Source organism: Pleurodeles waltl, chromosome 9 (genome assembly GCF_031143425.1).
Source record: "Pleurodeles waltl isolate 20211129_DDA chromosome 9, aPleWal1.hap1.20221129, whole genome shotgun sequence".
NCBI classification, from domain to species: Eukaryota; Metazoa; Chordata; class Amphibia; order Caudata; family Salamandridae; genus Pleurodeles; species Pleurodeles waltl.
In genome coordinates, this window is record NC_090448.1 from 97897790 (window position 1) to 97918031 (window position 20242).

The following is a 20242-nucleotide window of genomic DNA, read 5'->3' on the forward strand; positions in this document are numbered from 1 at the left end:
TCTACAGCTACAGCTACTCTGAAATATTTTGATGATACATACTCATCACAGGTTCTTCTGACATTTTTCCTGATAGACATTATCAAGCTACTCTGAAACACGTGCTGACACAATAGAATTGTGGTTGGGTCACAGAGCGCACAGTTAAACTTAAAAGTGGACTTTTCTTTCAGCGGTTTCTTGGGTCTCTTTGTTGGTTATTGTACCTGTGATGTGCTGTAGGGTTTTTTGTTATCACACTCAGACATTTCAACTATTATAAGCCCCTTCTCAGTCAAAGAAACTGATCATAGAGTTGCTTTACACAGCAGTGCAGTTTGTCTTTCCAGCTTGACTCTGTTGATTCACTGAATAATAACATCCACTAGGGTTTGCACAATGACCATCAAATATGTAAACTGCCTCCACGAAAGTTTATTTTATGTACATATATATTGACTGCGGCTAACTGAAAACCTGTCTGGATTTTACTGTTCGATGGATGAGGAGCCCAAAATTGTCTTTTTCCAGCAAACAAAACGTTATTAACATGATTACATGTCCAAAGGATGAAGTAAGAAGTAAGGTATATATATATATATATGTATATATTTTTTTTTTTACAAAGGACGGAATATTTATTACAATACCGTTAAAAAAAATTACAGCAGCTAAATCACCGATATTGAAAGTTCATTTACAGAGCAGGGAGGAAGACAGGGCAGAAAGCAAAGACGTTGAGAGCTTAAAGCCGGCACCCGGCACGTTTCCGTTAATATTGGTACATTCGTATTTTCTTTAAATGAACTTTCCTGGGCTCTGCTTTCTGTAAACATCAGGAATCCTGAAGTTTGTGCATTTTTCTGACATTTAGTTTGTCGCTGTCTTTTTTTCTAGGAATAAAATGTCACTTCTCGAAGACAAAATGGAGAAAGACATTGCCTGGAGGGCAGAGTTCAAGGAGACATGTTGAACATGTTCAGTCCATAGGAAGGACCATGCTTTGTGTGGTTTGTTCCGGCTGCTCCTCCTTTTTTCTGTGTCTGCCTTTTTAGTGTCAGAAGTCAGGAAAAAGATTGTCAACGGGAAGGGAGAGAATTACAACATAATCTAATGCTTGCCACCAGTCTCTCGATGTTCCATCTGAAAATGAAAGGTGATACAGTTGGCCACTCAATGACTCTCAAAACTGTGGTCTTCAGCTTCACACACATCTCTGTTGTGGACACATCAAATGGCTGCGCTATTTTACAGAACTTAATAAAAACCACACACGTGCAAGCATACACGTTCCAATTTCCAGAAACAGAAAGTACTTTGGGGTGATAGGGTTTGCATGGCCACACAATGTACATGTAGTCATTCATGCAGTCCTATACTTAAAGAATTTCAGAATTTCTGGTTCTGGGAGTGAATGGTGTGGCACGCTCCCTAACACCTCCATTGGGTGTAGTATAGAATGGTTCCTCACCCCGGTCCCTTTGAAAGGCCACCCAGAGACTCTAGTGGAGGGTTGTATATCACTGTATCACTGTCAAAATGTCTTCCCACAAAAATACCACATTTTCCTACCTTATCTACCACTACACAGTCAAGGTGAGCAGTTACTAGTCTTAACTCTAGATCCAGTTCCCTAGACTTACCTTACAATGCAGAGTTGAGGAAGATATAGGGGATAGAATATTTTTGCTGGCCAATATCTCAATCAAGACCTAATTGAACAACACCTTGTGGAGCTCAAATTGGTCCTAAAATCACAAGTATAAGAATACAAAGGAAGATCAAGGACATCTGAGCTCACACTCGACATGAAGCAACTTGAGAAGCGTAAGGTTGAAGTAAAGCCTGTAAGGGAGGACCTAGGTCTCTCCGGATCTCATAAGAAAGTCTGGGACAGATCAAGAAAGAAATCTCCCTCTTTCGCCTTCTGCTTCTCAAGTTGCTCCTTGTCAGGTGTGGGTACACCCATCCCTGATTTCCCTTTTCATTCTTAGGCTTGTGATTCTAGAAGCAATTTGAGCCAATAGAACTAGTTCTGCTTTGTGGGTGACAATTATAAAGTACATTTGTGGAGCTTCATTACCATTGCAATCCCAAACTTCGGTCTTTCTTGGTAATGTGCTCTGCCGTACATTGCAACACACCCGATCGGGGCGGAAGACTCCTGATTATTTAAGACATAATGGTTTTGTTCTAGCTGTCTACCACCTAAAATTGCCTCAACTTGAATGTAAGGTAAGTAGAGATATAAATTCCTCTAATGATTTTCAAAATCCCCCTCTTCCATGTTCCCAAATGTTGGCATGTATGTGTTACCTAGCATACTACAAAGGCAAAGCACCCTTAGTTCTGGTTAACAACCTCTCAAAAACTCTCTTTGTGGGCCTATCCTTCAACATCATGAATCTCTTCTGCACCTACCTGTCATCAAGTGGCTTCAGAGATGCAGCAGAGTGTTTTCATTCTTAATCATGACTACAAGGAATTCATTCATGCTCGACCTGGCATTAACATCTAACCACTTTCTATACCACAAACGCTTTTTAATACATAACCACCTCCTGTAGCATGTTAATCATAGTATTATGCACCCCATATCATTGCCAGGTAGTCTCTTGTGTCTTGCATGTCTCAGTCTATAACAGCCTTCAACTACAAGAAAATAAAACAATAATTTCCAGTGGTCCTACGATATGTGGTATCTAAGTTATCAAATGGTATGTGTACAGAAACAAATAATTAAAGTGCACAGATCAAAGCAGTGCTGAACCCTCTGGTGATAGGGATTTACAACAGAGAAGGTGAACTCATTGTCTGTGGATATAGAAAATCTCAAAAAAGTAATTTCATGGGTCAGATTTGCAAAAATAGATGCTAATAAATAAAACTGTGGTTAAATATGGTTTAAACATGGTATGAGAGTAGGATGTTCTTGCCTTTGTCCCTGATTCGGAGAGCAGGAGCTAGGGAAGCTTTGTGACCCAAAGAGAGAGCCTCACTTGGAGGTAGGAACTGACAATGCTTTTCGACCATTTCCAGTTCATGATCCGAGAGGATCACAGGAGGTCAAAGGGTTTGTTGTGCTCAGTGACAAGGCTATGGTGGTGCATCATACTTCGTAAAGGAATGCAGAGAGAAGGCATAATTGGGAACTCAAAGGCTGCATTCACTGATTTCATCTAGAACTTCATGGCCCTTTGGACTAGCAGAGCTCTGCTTCAAAGACGATTATACGACCCCCAGTCATGTTCAGAAACAGCCATTCAAGTTGCTGTCTGGCCATATTGCATTCATAGAAATGGGTTTGAGTTGGAGATGGAGGGCCTAATTCTAAACTTACACTTTGTAGTAAAATTACTCATTTTCGGTGTTTATAAACTGCTTGCAGAGTTGCATGGACCTGCACTCCCTATACAGCTGCACTCTCATCACAGGACAATCACTCCTCTTGAATACCATTGCATAATCTCTTGCGTTGAGCAATCTCAAGTCCCTGCAAGAGAGCGACCATTCTGAAATGAACTCTGTGCAAACAAACTGTAACTTCCAGGAAACAGAAAGAATGTTTGTAACTAAGGTAATCGGCAGACATTTTGATATGATAGATGGCCATTTTTAAAGAGGCACATGTTGAACCGAGAAGATGGAATTTTACACAGCAGAGAATGGACTGCGTGTTTCCAGGGCACTGAAATTTGTTTGCAACCCAAAGATGTCACTTTTGTCAATTGGAAATTATACAGATGTGGAATAAATGCATCCACTAAACTTGCATTATTAGCTGCATGTGGAGAAGTGTGGCACAATGGTTAGAGTGGTAGGCCCTGATGCAAAGATCTGGCTGGGGACCAGGGTTCAATTCCCACCTGGCGGGTCTTGGGCTCACCTTTGGACCAGATAATTCTCTCCTCCATGGCCTAATATAATTAATGGGTCCCCCTCTGGACATTAGCTTGCTTAATCTCCACAACAGTGCTTGAATGCCTGGCCTCACCCTTGGGGTTGCCCAGGAGTGGGCGCCTCACAGGGAAAAGCCAGGAGGGGTTCCACAGCAGTATGTGTACAGCACCTTGAGACCCTAATGGGTGAGTAGTGTGCTATACAAGTGTGAAGTTTAGTTTAGTTTTATCTAATTTACAGAGGGGTTGAAGATAGACGCTTTCCGTGGGAATTATTCTGATTTAGAGTCATTGTTTATAAATTTAACAGGTCGATATCCTCAGAAACTATCATAATTGTACTCAATGAGGACCAAAGATTGATTTCTCTGGAATAAATTACTATAATGAAGGTAGAGAATTTCAGACTTTGTGGAATACGCTGATGCAATTGCCACTGGAAAAGTAGCAGTAATTACCCAAGGTGTGTGTATGAAAATGAAGTAACCGCAAGTGGCCTCTTCAACAAATATCTGGACTTCTATAGCACTGACAGCATGCCCACTCTTCCAGTTGTCTAATGTGTATAGACATGAATGCAACTCCTATACAGATAGAAATAGTGTCTCCCAAAAAAGTGTGCACAGACGGCAGCTGTCAGTGCATAGTGACTATGTTCTGGAGGTCATTCTCTTGTTTGACTAATGAGTGGATGATAACTTATTCAGCATTTCTAGTTCAAGCGAACATGAATCTTGAAACCAAGCACTGGGATGCTTTGGAACTTATTGGATGTAGTTAGTCTATCAAGGCCATCCTCATTTTACACTCAATTTTCATTTCTCTTACTTGTGGGATAAAGGTGTTGAGATCTCTGGCCAATATTTTCCTTTTAAATATTATGCTGACCAAGTACATTTTAGATCCTGAAGGTTTACCTTAGAGACATCCTGGAAAGAAATAACCCATGTTCTTGTCAAAACCAAGCAACACAGAACACCCGCACAGCCATTAGAAACGATTTCATAGTCCTCTCTAGTTCCTTTGGAACATAAAACCTCTACTGGAAACATTTCCAACTGTATATACGCACATATAGAATCTGTCTGTTTATATATATTTCATGATAATTTTTTGCCCGCAGCATTTTACAGCAGAGAAAAAAACAATATCTACATCATATGTTAACTTTAAAAAATTCTATAAAACACTAAATCTATAATAAAAAATATGCATACAAGGACTTTTGTAAACGGCTTTGGTAACATCGTCTAAGGGATGTCTTCTTTTATCAGTGCATTTATAGAGTTGCCTCCAGGGGAAATGTTCAACAAATCTATAGGTACATTGAGGAAGTCTTGTGTAATGCAATTTCGGGAAAAAGTGCCAGACATCCTTTTTCAGGTTTCAGTCAAGGCAAAGCTTCAAAGGGGCAAGTACGGTCAAGGTAGACGGCACTTCTTGACAAGGCTGTTTTACTTTTAATAGGATATTGTCTGCCTTTTTCAGGTGGAAGCAAGTTTGTGAGACAATAAGTATATGCACTTAAGTTTTTTTCAATTCAAGCACTGAGTCATAGGATGTACTTGGACAATGAGACCACTTGGGAACCTTCTGAACAACTAGCTAGACGTTGCTTTAGATATCGATTGCGTAGTTTGCAACTTTTTTCTTGCAGTTTTTGCCATTTTTCTTCTGTGTAAAATAACTGTTGTCATAAACTGGATCTGGCTGTGAGGGAGATCATTATGGTGCTGATTGCGGAGAGCGTGCAGGCGTTAGAGGTGGAGGCTCCGGATCCTCTGGCATAGGCATCTGAAATAGTGAAAAACAGGTGAGGTTCAGTTGTAGCATGTCAGTATACATCAAGATATGCACACATTTGTTCATCTGTATTCCTATAGGTATGTTTTTGCAGCAATGGCACTTGAGGTTGGTTATGGTTTAGTAGCAGTTACCCACAATCTTTTTCTATTCATAAAGGCAGACTACCAACTCATATAGGTTGTTAAAGGGTCATTGGCGGGATCTACAGGAACCTTCTCTCCAGGCATATCTTTGAAGTCAGTGGTTATCATGCAGGCAAAGAGTTGGCTGCTATGTTCTGGCACAGTCCTGCTTTTTAATTAAAGGGATTTTGCATGTGAGATTTCGAGAATGCATCTGAGGTTGGGATTTATTAAAATTATTAGCAATGACAAACATAAACCACAATAAACAACAAATACTTCCTTAGCTATTAAGCAGCTTTAAATTATCCTCTGAGCTTTGTGTCCCTTAAGCAATACTGCTCGTCTGCAAGTACATCTTTGGGAAATCCGTTTTTCAGGTCATCTCCCTATCATGCACCATTATACCTTTTAAATGTAAGTGCACTCATAAGCATCTATTAACACAACGTAGCATAGCATAGCAAAACGAAACTAAACTAAATTAAACTAAACATACTTTAGTTTACTTTAAACTAAACATGTCTAGTTTAGTCATGTTTAGTTTAGTTATAGATAAACTAAACTAAACATAACTAAATATAACTAAACATAACTAAACTAAACCTAAACATATGTCCTATTTCACGGTAAAGACCAGGTCCCATAACTCTCTGGACACTTGTGTATTAGTTATGTCCTTCAGGGCCCTTGTACGATTCAGATGCTGTGACATGTCTCTGACATCTGTGGCCCTTAGATTTATTTGCAGTGTTAAATTGCATTGTGTTGCATGAGTACTTGCACAAACTTCAGTGAATGCAGGTCCAAGAGAGCAAGCTCGGAAGAGGAGCTGTGGCTTGACATCAGTGACAGCTCGTAATACCATACAAGGATGAATAGTGGGGCAGGCACAAATGTGCACACTCAAATCATTCCATCCACTCACTAGTGCACACACATGCTCAGGCCCACTCATCCACATTCACACTCACTCACTCACTCCCATCCACTCACAAGCGTGCACACATACAACCACCATTTACAAGCACATACAAACCAGTGTAAACACATATACGTTCATAAATATACAATAGTACCTAATATCCATTAAGCACTTACTAGACTGCACAGGGGACAGCAGGACCAGTGGGTGATGGGAGGGAGGAGTACAAAGACGCAAGAAGTTACTGAAGTCTTTGGGGAGAAAGGGGACACACAAAAGATCCCACCATCTCCTTTTATTGTTTGACCTTGTCATTGGTCAGACAATGAGAGGAGAACCTTTCCTAACTCATCACAGAGTGGAGTGAGAGTCAGTGAGAGTTACTGACACATTTTCACTCTGTGACGAGGCAGTAATTATAGTCGTCAGCTCTGGGCACTTCGGAACTGACTCAATTGATGATGCTCCCTCTCGGCTTGAGGGGGAGGACCTCAAATGGTTTTGCCATACTGATGAGGTCACTTCCATCAGTGCTGTGAGATCTTCAGTCCAGCAAAGCTTGGCTTAGGGTAGCAGGCACCTGTGCATTGACTCATATAAAGTGCCTGGCTGCCTGACCTTGGCATGGGGAGAGTCTATCAGACTGACCTTTGCTCAGCCAGATATCCAACAGGCTTAGCAAAAGGGAGGGAGGCGGAGCCCCAGTGACCACAAATGATGGGCCACCTCTGCTTGATATCACCTTTGATGCACATAAACAGCTGTAGATTGTAAAACAACTGAGTTAGAGGAAACCCACCTGTTCATTAATACAATGAGCAATGCCTCTGACTCCATCTGACATAAAGGGGCTCACTTAAAACCTGGGACACTATTGATTTTATATATTCACGTACACTATGACTAGATTTTTGACTCTCCATAGTCATGAACATTCACAGACATATTCATAGTAAAAAAACATCAGGACTGCCCCAAACCTTTCCCAGTTTAGGAGAGAGAGCAAGCAACATGACACTGCAGATCACAATGAAGCAACAATCCATCTCCACCCACAGGACCTGGCTTCCTCTACCATCATTATTTTTGCCTTTTGCATTGAAAAGCACACTGCTAGGCTAGATTTGGCTGCATAAATACCACATAGATACCATATATACTATTCATACATTTCCAGTGATAATCATAAATATTCCAACTCATGCCTGCAAGGTATATTATCAAATTTTGAACATTTTTCTCCAACATGACACTATTTTTTCTTGGGTGATAATCCTGTATCCTTCACCCTCTGCAAATCTGCAGAGGTTTTTCAAATCCAGTTAGCTCATTTCTTCTTTTGTTTTTCGGAACTAAAGGAAAATGTGTAACTTGATGTGAAAACTGTTGTTTTATTTGCACCACAATTCCAGTTTTTAGGGCCACACAATCTTTGCTGAATGAGACTCATGGGTTGTATTTTAACTCTAGAGTGGAATACCTGTCCTACTTATGGCTAAGTAGGATAGAAGAAGTTGAAGGAACTCTGCTACTTAGAGTCAAATCAGATGCTGCCATCATGGCCACTGGAATTATGTGATTCTGCATCATTTTTTGCATAATTATGGATTTACCACATATGCTACATTATCAAAAAACAAAAAATGTTTCTAGCTTAAATGGATCAAAAGTTATTAAAAGAAGTACCACATGGGTTGCCACGCAGTGGAAGTCCCTCTGCAAAGGCTGACTCTCTTCTTTTATCTGATTGCTATAATTGGGTGTTAAACTGATATTAATGAGGGGAAACCTTTGCATATATGTTGTTAACATGTGTAAGAATAACACAGTGAACGAATACAGCTGCAAACTGTGCTGAATTATGCTGCATAATTTGCCTTTTTCTGCCACATAATTTAGTCAACTTGCCACATACAATCGTCCTCTTCTGCTGCATAATTTCAGTGGCCCTTACCATCATCCACCTGATCTGAAAGCTGGGTTATTTGGATGAACAAGCAACATGCACTCTGGGGGCAGTTGTGGATGTTTATTCACTCTAAGGTGCAAACTATGTCAACATGGACTCATTTCATTACAGAACTGCACTGCAAAATTGAAGCTCCCTTAAATGTTGCCTTTGTGACTTCATAGCCTTTTATTTGTGGCTAACTGATGAACTTGCAACAACAATAGGGTGATGGATGGAATGCTTGAATTAATCTCAGCCACAAGCAATCACTCAGGCCACATCCCAACCCATTGTTTTTCCACAATTCAGACTCAGCCACATTCAAATCAGCCTTGACCATATTTTGTCTGGGAACAGTCCAGCCTGAGCTGCCAAGCCAGTTCCTCCATAAAGCATAACAAGCAACACAGGGCCCTTTTCACCCCGATAAGGGCTCATCAGCCAGGTATACCTTGATTACAGTGGCACAGCAAGGAAGGGACCCAGGTCTGGGCATACCTGGTGCACTTAGGGTGCCAACTGCAACAACAACTGATGAGCTTGATCATTTAGAACAGTTGATATAACATCACTTGGCAGCAGATCATTGCAAGGGATGAAAAATGTAGAATATTATATAAACATTCCAGGATTTTATGTAAGCGTCAAGATAACAGTCAGGTGGATGGCCCATCTCCTGTGACCATTTCTGCTATGCAGTGGGATGGAACAGAGGTTTCTGTCATAACCTCAGTGTCTGATATTTCTCTGCAGGCACTGTCAGCAGACTCGGATGAATATGCATTCAGCAGACCCATTTTATGCTTATGCATGTTGGAGGGGGCTGTGCAGCTTCTTTTCCATGTTTTTTCACTCACAATTGTGGATACCAAAATTGTGCAGGGAACAGAGAGCTATGTGCGCCATTGAGTTGGCAGAGGCCAACTACAAAGTCTGGTGAGGAGGAGGCAGTTGACTAACTCTACCTGATGACATTTTAATCATCCAGTTGCAAGAAGTTTCTACTAGGCTGGAGGAGGCACAATCCTTTTTGGGCAAACATGCTAAGTGGGCAAATAGATAAGGGTTTCCTGAGTAGGTAGATAGTATTAAACACCTATACATATCAATCAATATGTCAAAGATGTAATTATAATCAACCTCAATTAACTCACTAACATTTGAGTACCTGTCTTCAAACCAATACTCCAGACAGGGCCAACCTTTGGCATTGGTGAGCTGCACCCATGCCTGGGGTATGGACAATCAGAGGAGCTCAAGAAGATCTGTCCGAGGCCAGATTTACCAAGGACTTGCATTGCCCTTGTGTCCCACAAGGCAATGCAAGGCAAAGCAAACCCTTAATTGGGATGTACTAAGCCACGCAAGGCCACCTTGAGTGGTTCTATGTGGCTTAGTAACTCCTAGGTAATGCAAGGCAGCACATTTCACTGCCTTTATTTACCTTGCTGCAGGGAGGCGTTCTGTAGGTGATGTGTGGGCATTCCAATGCATCCATGAATTGATTTGGGTGCATTCCCAGATAAAGAGTTGAAAACCTGGGTATGCATCAAAATGGTAGCCTTCCAGACCTAGCCATTTTTTAACACAAACTTTATTGATTTTATTATATACAATCAATAATTACTTATATTCAACACTGTTAAGTGATGTACTACACCATTCAAGTAACCTCAATATTGTATCTAGTAACAATTGTCTCGGAAATATAGATTGGGTAATCAAAACTAGAACAGTGAAGGTGGATTTGGCAGCACTTCAAATGTACAGACAGTTCCCCGTCAGTTGTAGAGTGCAATTAGTTTCTATTTCCTCCTTCCCTTCTCAAAACTAGACATCAGCCTTGGCACTGTCTCCTTCTGATATCACACATAAACAATATACTTGACGACATTTAATGCTTCTCCTGTAATCTATTACAGTGCATTTTGTGTAGTACAACCATATCTTATGGTAATGGAAATGATACATTTCAGAAAGTACTCTTCCGCAAAGTCAACCTAGTATGAGGTACTCGCCAATTTATAAATGTTACTTGACCCCGAAGTACCTATTTAACCTGGTCTTACTCCCTATCCTCATTCTGGGGCGTAAAAGATTCTAGTAATGCATCCCACTCCATTGCTTTGGTTATTTCTCCAGTCCCCTATATTCCTCTCTGTTTAGGGCAGTGCTTTCGGCCAAACCCCATCTGCCCACTTCTTCTTTTCATTGTAGTATTGTGGGTGGTTTCACCAATTTCCATCTACTGGTCAAAAGGTAAGGAGTTCTGCTAACAGCAGTGCCAGATCCACAAATCTGGCCATTACCTTAGTTCCTTGGGGTCATGGAAATAACCCCAGGGCACAATTGTCAAAAGTGTGCCAAATCTCCCTTTTGGTTAGGTCCTTCAACATCCCCTGGATATGTGCCCAATAGGAGCTCAAAGTAGGGCAGCCCCACAACATGTGCTTAAGATTAGCTTCTTCAGCATGACAACGAGGGCATGCCGCTGATACATCAGGATACACTGCATTAAGTCTGTGTGGTGTGAGAGAAGCGCTATGTAGTATTGAATACTGTGTAAATGTAAAACAGGAGTTACAGAATAGTTTCTTAGGGTATTCAAGCATAAGCATCTACTCCTTAACTCAGAGCGCTTGGCCCAGATCATTCTCCCATTTGGCCCGTAGAGGGGTTAATGATGTCTGTCAGTTTTCTCGGAGCCCCCTATATAACCATCGTATTAAGTGTCTAACGTGGCCCATTGTGTATGCTGCCTATGCAAATTCATGTGTGGGGGGTTCTACTCCATCCGGGGCCCAGTGTTGTTTAACGTAATAAGTGACACTCGCATGTGTCAACAATAAAACCTCCAGCATGTTCTGTGTTAGCAAAGTCAGTATGGCTCAAAAGGATGGTTTCACCAAAAAATGCTCCAATGGTCGTTACTTCATCCTGTTCCAAGGGACATAGCCTACCCCTCATGAGGACGCCAGATATTGTGAGCAGCCCCAGTAGGGGTATATTCAGGGAATACTGCATCATTGATGCTGTATAGCTCATGGCCAACTTACAATAAACAAATGCGATCCTTAGCAGCAAAGGAGTCATAGGAAGCGTAGGAGGGTCCGGGCAAATCATAGATTGGAGGTTACCCTGATCTAACATCTTCGTACAATATAACCTATCTACTGCAGGTTTCTGTCTGCCAGCCAATAGGAGAGCCACTGCAATTGACTTGCAATACAGTAGGCCTTAAAGTCTGGGGGTCCCATTCCTCCTCTATCAGACGGCAGGTGCAGTTTGCCTAGACTGATTCTTCTCCTGCCAGTGCCTCATAGAAAATCTGTAAGCAGAGTGTTCAAAGTTTTAAAATATCGAGTCAGAACCCCTACCGACAAGCTCATAAAATAATAAAGGAGACGCAGCAGCATCAGCATCTTGGCAAGTGCCAACTGGCCTGCCACCAATATTGGAAGTGCAATCCAAAACTGTATCTAAAATCAGAGGGATGAAATTGCCTTCTGTAAATTCTCTTCTATTAAATCTTGTGATGTCCTATAGACCAGAATACCCAGGTAGTGAAATGTATCTGATGCCATTGGTATTGTAGTCTTTCTGAATGGTAAAACCGCATTTATGTATGCTCCTTCAAAGGCAAAGGCATGTGATTTATTTAGATTAACACATAATCCTGAGAGAGACCCAAAGTCAGAAAATATTTGTGCCATCTTGGTGAGGTCCAGGCGGAGGTCTCTCGTATACAAAATGATGTCACCTGCGTATTATGAAATTAATTGCATCGTCCGTCCTGTTGGTATGCCCCAGTTACCTGCCTCCTGTCGAACATGTATAAGAGCTGAGTCCACCGTATATACATTGGAGAAACTCCAAATTTTTTGAGTGTCATAATCATATAGTCCCACCCTAGTGTATCAAAAGCCTGACAGAGGTCAAATGAAAGGCAGCCAGCCCAGGGGTATTGGTCCAGAGTGGAGTCCATTTTATTATATAATCTGCGGATGTTGAGGGGTGTATTTTGATTTTGATTGGGGACAAATCTGCACTGGTCAGTATGTATGAGTTTGGCCAGCATTGGAAGAAGCCTATGTGATAGAACCTTGCTTAAGATTTTATATTCTGTATTTAATAGCAACAGTGGCCTATATCTGTCGGGGCCTTAAAAAGCTTCAATATGGAGATCACCAATGGCTTTCTGGTAATAGGGGTACCATGCTCTCTTCCAAGGAGGATTTATATTCAAACGTGAGACTGGGCGATTAATATAGGTGGAATAGAACTCGACAGGGAGGCCATCCGTCCCCGGGGTCTTATTACAGGCAAAGGCCCTCATTCTAACCCCGGCGGCCTCAGACCGCCGGGGCCAGGGTCGGCGGGAGCACCGCCGACAGACCGGCGGTGCCCCGCAGGGCATTCTGACCGCGGCGGTTTGGCCGCGGTCAGAAAGGGTAAACCGGCGGTCTCCCGCCGGTTTACCGCTGCCCTTAGAATCCCCCATGGCGGCGCAGCTTGCTGCGCTGCCATGGGGGATTCTGACACCCCCTACCGCCATCCTGTTCCTGGCGGTTCGCCCGCCAGGAACAGGATGGCGGTAGGGGGTACCGCGGGGCCCCCGTAAGAGGGCCCCACAAAGTATTTCAGTGTCTGCCTAGCAGACACTGAAATACGCGACGGGTGCAACTGCACCCGTCGCACCTTCCCACTCCGCCGGCTCAATTCTGAGCCGGCATCTTAGTGGGAAGGTTGATTTGCCCTGGGCTGGCGGGCGGCCTTTTGGCGGCCGCCCTCCAGCCCAGGGCAAATCCCAAAATACCCTCAGCGGTCTTTCGACCGCGGAGCGGTATTTTGGTGGGGGAACTTCGGCGGGCGGCGGTTATAGCCCCTTGTACCTTGTTCACCATCATTGGAGCTACTAGTACTTCCTTATCGGCCGTCTGCAACTGTGTTCATAGGACTGCATTAAGCATCTCAGGGCGAGCTGGAGGAGGGGCAGTGTATAGGGTTGTATAAAACTCACGAAAGGCTTTATTTAATTCTTGTTGGGTGTAAGTGCTGGTTCCGTGTGGGGGGTCTACCCAAAGGACCTGGGTGGGGGTGGGAACAGCTCTTATCATGCGAGATAAGAGTGTGCCAGAGTTGTCCGCTTCACTGTGTGTTTTTTCTGCACATATTCCCGACTCAGTGGCCTGCAGACCTTAGTTCTCCACCTAATTGGTAATAAAATCTGCACTCGCTAAGAAGGAGAGGGACTCACATGCAGCGCATCTCAGTAAGTAGCACATTTGCCATCTTATACAGTATATAAAGCAGTAGGTAACCTGCATCCAATGGGGTATCCGTACAATACAGCAACAGGAAGTGATCCGGCCTGTGCATGTAAGGGAAATACTGCCCAAGCCAGTACCATGCTACGTTTGGTGTATCAAAGAAATGACTCCTGTGGTCATACATCCCTTTGAGATTGTCCAGGAATATTAGGGCATATTATAGGCCCATCATTTGTGGTCTCAGTTTTGATGCTAAACCAAGAGTGTGTAATCAGGAAATAAGGATACACAAACATTATCTATCAGGATGGGTGCCGACTTTCTCGCACCATGGAGGTTGGCACTGCGGTCTCTGTAATTCAATATGCAAGCTACCACCAAGTACGGCGGTTGCCCAGGTGGGGGGTTCTTAGCAGGATCACAATGTGCCCCCTCAAATGTGAATACGGAGGCGAGCCCAGTCGGTGCCACCACAGTTTTTACCTAAGTCTCTATGTAGTGAGTAGCATCAGGGCCCTCAATTCCCTCTGGCAGTCCAACAATTCGAACACTGTTCTGTCGCGTCCATCCCTCGGCATCTTTCATCCGCTACCATAGCATATTTACTTGCTGTTGAAGTTATGTATCCAAAGCACTGCATTCCGACTGCCAGGGCTTAAGAGTAGAGAGGGCACACTTGTTGTTTTTCACCCTGTCTGCTAATTTCTCATGGTCTTCTTGCAGGAGACCAAGGTCAGTGGTAATGGTTTCTAGTCGCTGCTGCAGTGCGGTTCTGGACTCACATATTTCGCATAGGATAATGTTCAATTTGTCTTGTGGAGGATCTATATTCATGGGGGAATGCAATCCTCAGTTGTCATTGCAGGCAAGCCCTCTGAGGGAGTGGAATGTGGCCATGTGTATGCTTGAAAATCTGCAGTTTTTCCTTTGGTGTCCCCCATTTAAGTCAGAGGATCAAACAATTCTTATGAGGTTCAAACAGAAGACAACTCAGATAGTCAGAATCACAGAGGGGTGAGGCACCTCAGTTAGCCCTGCTGCAAGGGCCTACCGGGGAGAGGGGGGACACTGTGGAGAAGGCAATGCAAGAGCAGGGTCCCAGTCTGCAAGGGCTCATAGAGTTTCTCTAATGTTTGAGATCCAAGGGAGCGACCCCATCTCCTGGCAATTAATTCAGGGGTAGTTCCTTTCATTCAACTCACCAGAGGTTTGTGGGGATAGAGGCCCTTGAGTGGCCCGCCGCAGCAATAGTCCTCAGGAATATGTAGACAGGTTGCGGGTCACAGCGGTGTAGTATGCAATGTAGCTCTGCTGGAGCCCCAGGTGTTCAACTCTCAAGGGATCAAAGAAGGCCTCCACAATGTGTCTCCAAACACAGTCAAGGCCCCAGGCCCGCAACAGTGCTCCAGACCCCGGGAATGGTGGAGAAACTCACCACTCAGCTCCCTAGGTCTCACGCACACTGCCCCTCTCTCTTATCAAAACGCACGGTCCCCTCCAAATCCTCAGGCTCGGTCATCTTCCCCCAACTGGAGAAGTGCCAGGTGATCCTTCGTCATCCAAGTGTAGGATGGTGGCATGGTGGGAGGGGCAGTCTTGAAGGGGAGGGTGTAGCCACTTTGGACTGTTTGCAAAAGCCACCTGTCTGAGGTGATCTTTTCCAGCGGGGTAGGTGATGGCAAATCCTGCCCATAACTGGTGGGAGAACACCAGACTAGGAAGGTTTGAAGGCTGCAGCTGAGGGAGGGTGGTGGACGGGCTAGACCACTGGCCCTCTGATCCACGCGGATGCTGGATCCCACATCCTTGGCTCTGCAGAGGCCAAGCAGAACGTGCAGCACGGTGGCTGGCGGGGAATGGACGTGGTTGGGTGCCCCTTCTGTGGTCATGGGATTGAGCCGTAGCCCGGGACTCCTTAAAGTGCTTGAGCGCCGAGCCTACTTTATCCCAGAAAAGACAGGTGCCATCAAAGGGCATGTCCATCAGAATAGATTGAACACCCCCTGAAAAGCCAGATGTCCGTAACCAGGTGTGGTGCCTCAGGCCCACCATAGAAGCAACTGATCTGCCCAGAGAGTTGGATGTATCCAGCCCACATCTGATTGTGAACTAGACTACGTCTCTCCCATCAGCAACCGCTTGGGAGAGAATGGCCTGGGCCTCCTCTGGGACTTGTGGCAGCACTTGCGCGACCATGTCCCATAAAGTATAGGTATAATGGCCCAAAAGGCCTGAGGTGTTCATGGACAGCAATGCCAGCCTGGAGGAAGAAAACAACTTCTTCCCAATGTGGTCCAGCCTCATTGATTCCCTATCTGGAGGAGCAGAAGAGAATGCGCCATGGGACGTTGAGGCTTGGATGACCAAGCTCTCGGGGGTGAGGCGTTGGGTCAGGAAAGCCGGGTCGTTAGGCACAGGTCTATGGCTGTGGGCTATTGTCTTATTAACAGAAGCCCCTGTGCTGGGTGTGGACCAGGTCCCTAGCAGGGCATCCGTGAGGGCTTCTTTGATGGGCAGAAGGGGTTCCGATGTGGAAGCCCCAGGCTGAAGCACATCAGTCAGGATACTGGTCCTGACTGCCACCAAAGGCAGCTCGAGGCCCAAGACCTCGGCTGCTCTCCACACCACCATGGAGTAGGACGCCCCCTCCTCCGTAGCCACTGTAGGGGAGGGAAAGCATGCTAGCATCAGGGGAGGTATCAAGACTGCTAGCTCAACCTAGTTCCTGAGCCCAGTTCATAGGCTCTTCCAGCTAAATCTAAAGGGTCCAGCGACCCCTCCATACTCTCACCAAATTTATCTCCATAAGAATAAGGGTCAGGGTCCGACCTACGGACCAAAGTCCCTGTCGAAGTCGGAATCGGCGTCCAGCGATGCTGCTCTGGCTCCGTGTCGGAGTCAGTGATGAGTATAGGATCTATGCTGCACGCAGGCTCAGGCAACGTCAGGGGCATCAATTCCAGAACCATTGTTGGGGAAGGTCGCAAGGGTAGGACCGACGCCGGTCCGGATCTGGAAGGGGATCCCTGGATGCCCCTCAAAGCCAAGGCTGAAGTCGCAGACACAAAACCCAAAGGGACCCCTTCCAACCCTGCAGGGCTCAAAGGCTCTCCGACAGGGCCAGACAGACGAAAAATTAGGTGCATAGCCTTGTAAAATCCCTTTAGTTGGGCAAGGGTGGCTCTGGCTCCCTAAAACTTGGGGAGGATGCATATGGGCGCCACAGCTGCACCGCAAGTGCTTCCATATGCCCAGTCTTCTCTCCAGATCTTATCTCCCACAAGACAACTGGACTGCCAACCAACCAAGATGGCACATAGGAAATGGCTTAATCGCAGTACCCATTGAAAACAGACAAAAGGTATTCCCCAAACAATATGCACTATTTGCAAAGCCTTTTACAAGGTAAAAAAGCAAAAGAATCAGGCAAGTTCAGATTCAATACAGCAGTTCATAAGAACATTAAAACTTAAAAAAGATGAAAATTGCAAAGTGCAGTAGGGATAGACACCATTGTATCTGAAAGCCTTTGCTCTGCAAGTGCCTTCGTATGCCCGGTCTTACTTTCAAAACCCACCTCCCATGAGACCACTAAATCGGCAACTACCCAAGATGGCATTTAGGAAATGGCTTAATTGTAGTAGCCACTGAAACAGACTAAAGGTATTCCCCAAACAATATGCCCGTCTACAAAGCCTTTTCGAAGCAAAAAGGCTAAAAAATTTGAAAAGTTCAGATTCCATAGATCAATCCTTAAAATGTCTTTAAGAATTATTTTTGTTTTGCAGAATGTGCCCCTTTTCTGCACAAAAACAATCCTGCCCGTAACACAGGCACTCACACCCTGGTGCAAGGGTGCCTGCATTGGCATTAGGTGGCACACATTGCACCAATGCAAGGAGGCAGCAGAAATGCACCATATATTTGTAAATGTGGCTCATTTCTGATGTCTCCCTTTAATGCAACGCAGCGCAGCAAATTGCCTTGCTGTGCTGTGCTGCCTTGTGTGAAATCCTAGTAAATCTGCCCCCTGGTGCCCCAAATCATGTTGGGGTTTTTGGTATAATTGGGGAGGGGGCGCCATATTTGATTTCACACATTACATTAGTTGACCAAAGACCAGCCCTGGCACCAGTATATGGATAAAGAAAAATTATTTTACTTTTGTCAAATCGAAATTTACTCCAGGGTTTTTATTCTAAAACAGCCTAGCTGATAGATCAATCGAATCTAGTTAAAAATCTAACAAACAGACTCTTGCACACTACGCACAAGACACACTTTGGACTGTCACGTGCACAAAATCAGACAATACTGGGACATATCTGCCAGATAGCCTTTTGGGATAAGCCTTTCCAGCATTCTAATAGAAAAAAAGAACGGGCACAATATAAAAATGAATGTATGTACTAGTTTCAACAAAATTAAAAAGAGGTAAAGAAAGGAACGAAGAAGAAAGAAAGAAAGAAAGAAAGAAAGAAAGAAAGGAAGAAAGAAAGAGAGAAAAAAAGAAAGAAAGAAAACATAAATCCTATATTTGTAGAGTCCAATGTTCTGACTGTTCATGACCTGCGTCCTCTGTTCACCCATCTGCCATGTATCACCTTAACCCTGTTCCAAGCTTCGCTATAATTTCTGCGATTGTTTCTCGCCTGTGCTGAAATGTTTCTAATATTGCTTGTAACGCAGTCTCGTTTCCCGACAGATCACTCATCTACACAGTGCTGTGCAGACAGGGGCTGCCTCAGAACTTCCACATGCCGCGTTAGCTCAGTTCATTAAACCTCTTTGCATTTTCAACGACCCTCCAATCGCGCAGCGCGAGAACGGAGCAGTCTTTGTTTCTCACTCACATCCCTTCTTCAGGGGCGCGCTATTCCTTTCCTCATTATGCACCTGTGTTTGCATTTCTCACACCCTGTCACGTTGATGTCATCTGCGAATATCTCTGTGTGTTCATTTTAGATGAGGAATGTAGAGAGTAAGCGGGGAGCCATGCGGGTTCTCCTTGTTTGTGTAACGTGATCTGCGTGTCAGGGTGGGGCACGGAGCACGAGGGTATAAATAAAGAGGAGCTGCGGTGACGCAGTCTCTTGCGCACCAGCGAACTAACTTGGTCTCCATGTGTATTCCTTAACATCCGACACCAACATTACATTGGCGACGAGCGGGATTTCGACAAATTCACGCGTCATAAAATACTAAAATAAAAGGACACGTACCAGTGCAGGTGGTGCTGAGTCGGCCGCTGAAGTGGAGATGCGGCTGGCGGCACAAGTTGGTGAAGGAGGCGAGTGTCGGCCGTGACTCGGTGGAGACCGATTGCCGGAGGTGCTGCGGAGGAAGTGTGCGGCCGAGTCTCCTGACCGGAGAGGCCGTTTACGGTGAGCCACCCCGCCCGAAAAAAAAAGGAGGAAGAACACGTGGAGCGCAACGCTCCGCCCAGCGTGTCCGCGGGGAGCGTCCTGTTGCTGGGACTGCCTGCCCCAGGTGAAGACATCAAAGGGAGCGCAGCCGCCCAGCGTGTCCGCGGGGAGCGTCCTGTTGCTGGGGCAGCCTGCCCCGAGTGAAGAAATCAAGGGGAGAGCAGCGCTCCGTCGAGCGCGCCCAGGGGGGAGTGTCCTGTTGCCAGGACAGCCTGCCCTGGAAGAAAAACAAATAAACACGTGGAGCGCAACGCTCCGTTAGACAGTAGCGATTAGAGCGTCTTGTTGCCAGGCGAGCAACAGTGACGCTGAAGTGTTTACCCGCATTCTGCTGCCGTGTGAAGGCAACAACGAGTGTTTTCCCCGAGGCTGGGGAGTTGGAAAAAAAAGGAAAAAAACTTTATTACTAAGTAAGAAAACGGCAGAGATGTGTGAATAAATAAAAAAAAAAAAAGAAAAAGGGAAAAGATTTCTTTTTTTTCCTCTCTCTTCTCTTGTCTTTTGTTTTGCTTTCATGGACATTCAGCTTAAATAAGTAGTGGTCGTTTTTGTCTTCACAAAGGCTATTCTCAAACAAAACACAGATATAGCCCTCAAATAACAAGTACAACGGTGATTCTGTTAATAAGTGAAGTGTCAGAGTGCCAATATGAGTGCCCCACCCCAAGACAATGCCAATCCACCACCGCCACCACCAGGAAATCCTCAACTTCCAGCACAGTTAACTAATAGTGTTCACTCCTCAATCACGTCATTACCACTGTTTAGCCAACTTATTGACCCGGCTACTGCTGCGCCCAGATGGCGCTTATGGATCAATCGCCTAGAAAACTATTTTTGCGCAACGAGAGAAACAGATGGGGT

The 20242-nt window shown here is 44.6% G+C and overlaps 1 protein-coding gene across 3 annotated transcripts in view; it reads right to left on the reverse strand.

Annotated features, from left to right (window-relative positions):
• Window positions 1-391: 391 nt before the first annotated feature.
• The window catches only part of LOC138258996 (contactin-4-like), a 789032-nt gene continuing 769181 nt past the window's right edge, over window positions 392-20242 (reverse strand). For all 3 annotated transcript variants that reach the window (XM_069206362.1, XM_069206361.1, XM_069206363.1), the window contains exon 23: window positions 392-5672. In XM_069206362.1, coding sequence (XP_069062463.1) covers window positions 5572-5672 — 101 coding nt within the window. In that variant the 3' untranslated portion in view covers window positions 392-5571. The remainder of the gene's footprint in view (window positions 5673-20242) is intronic.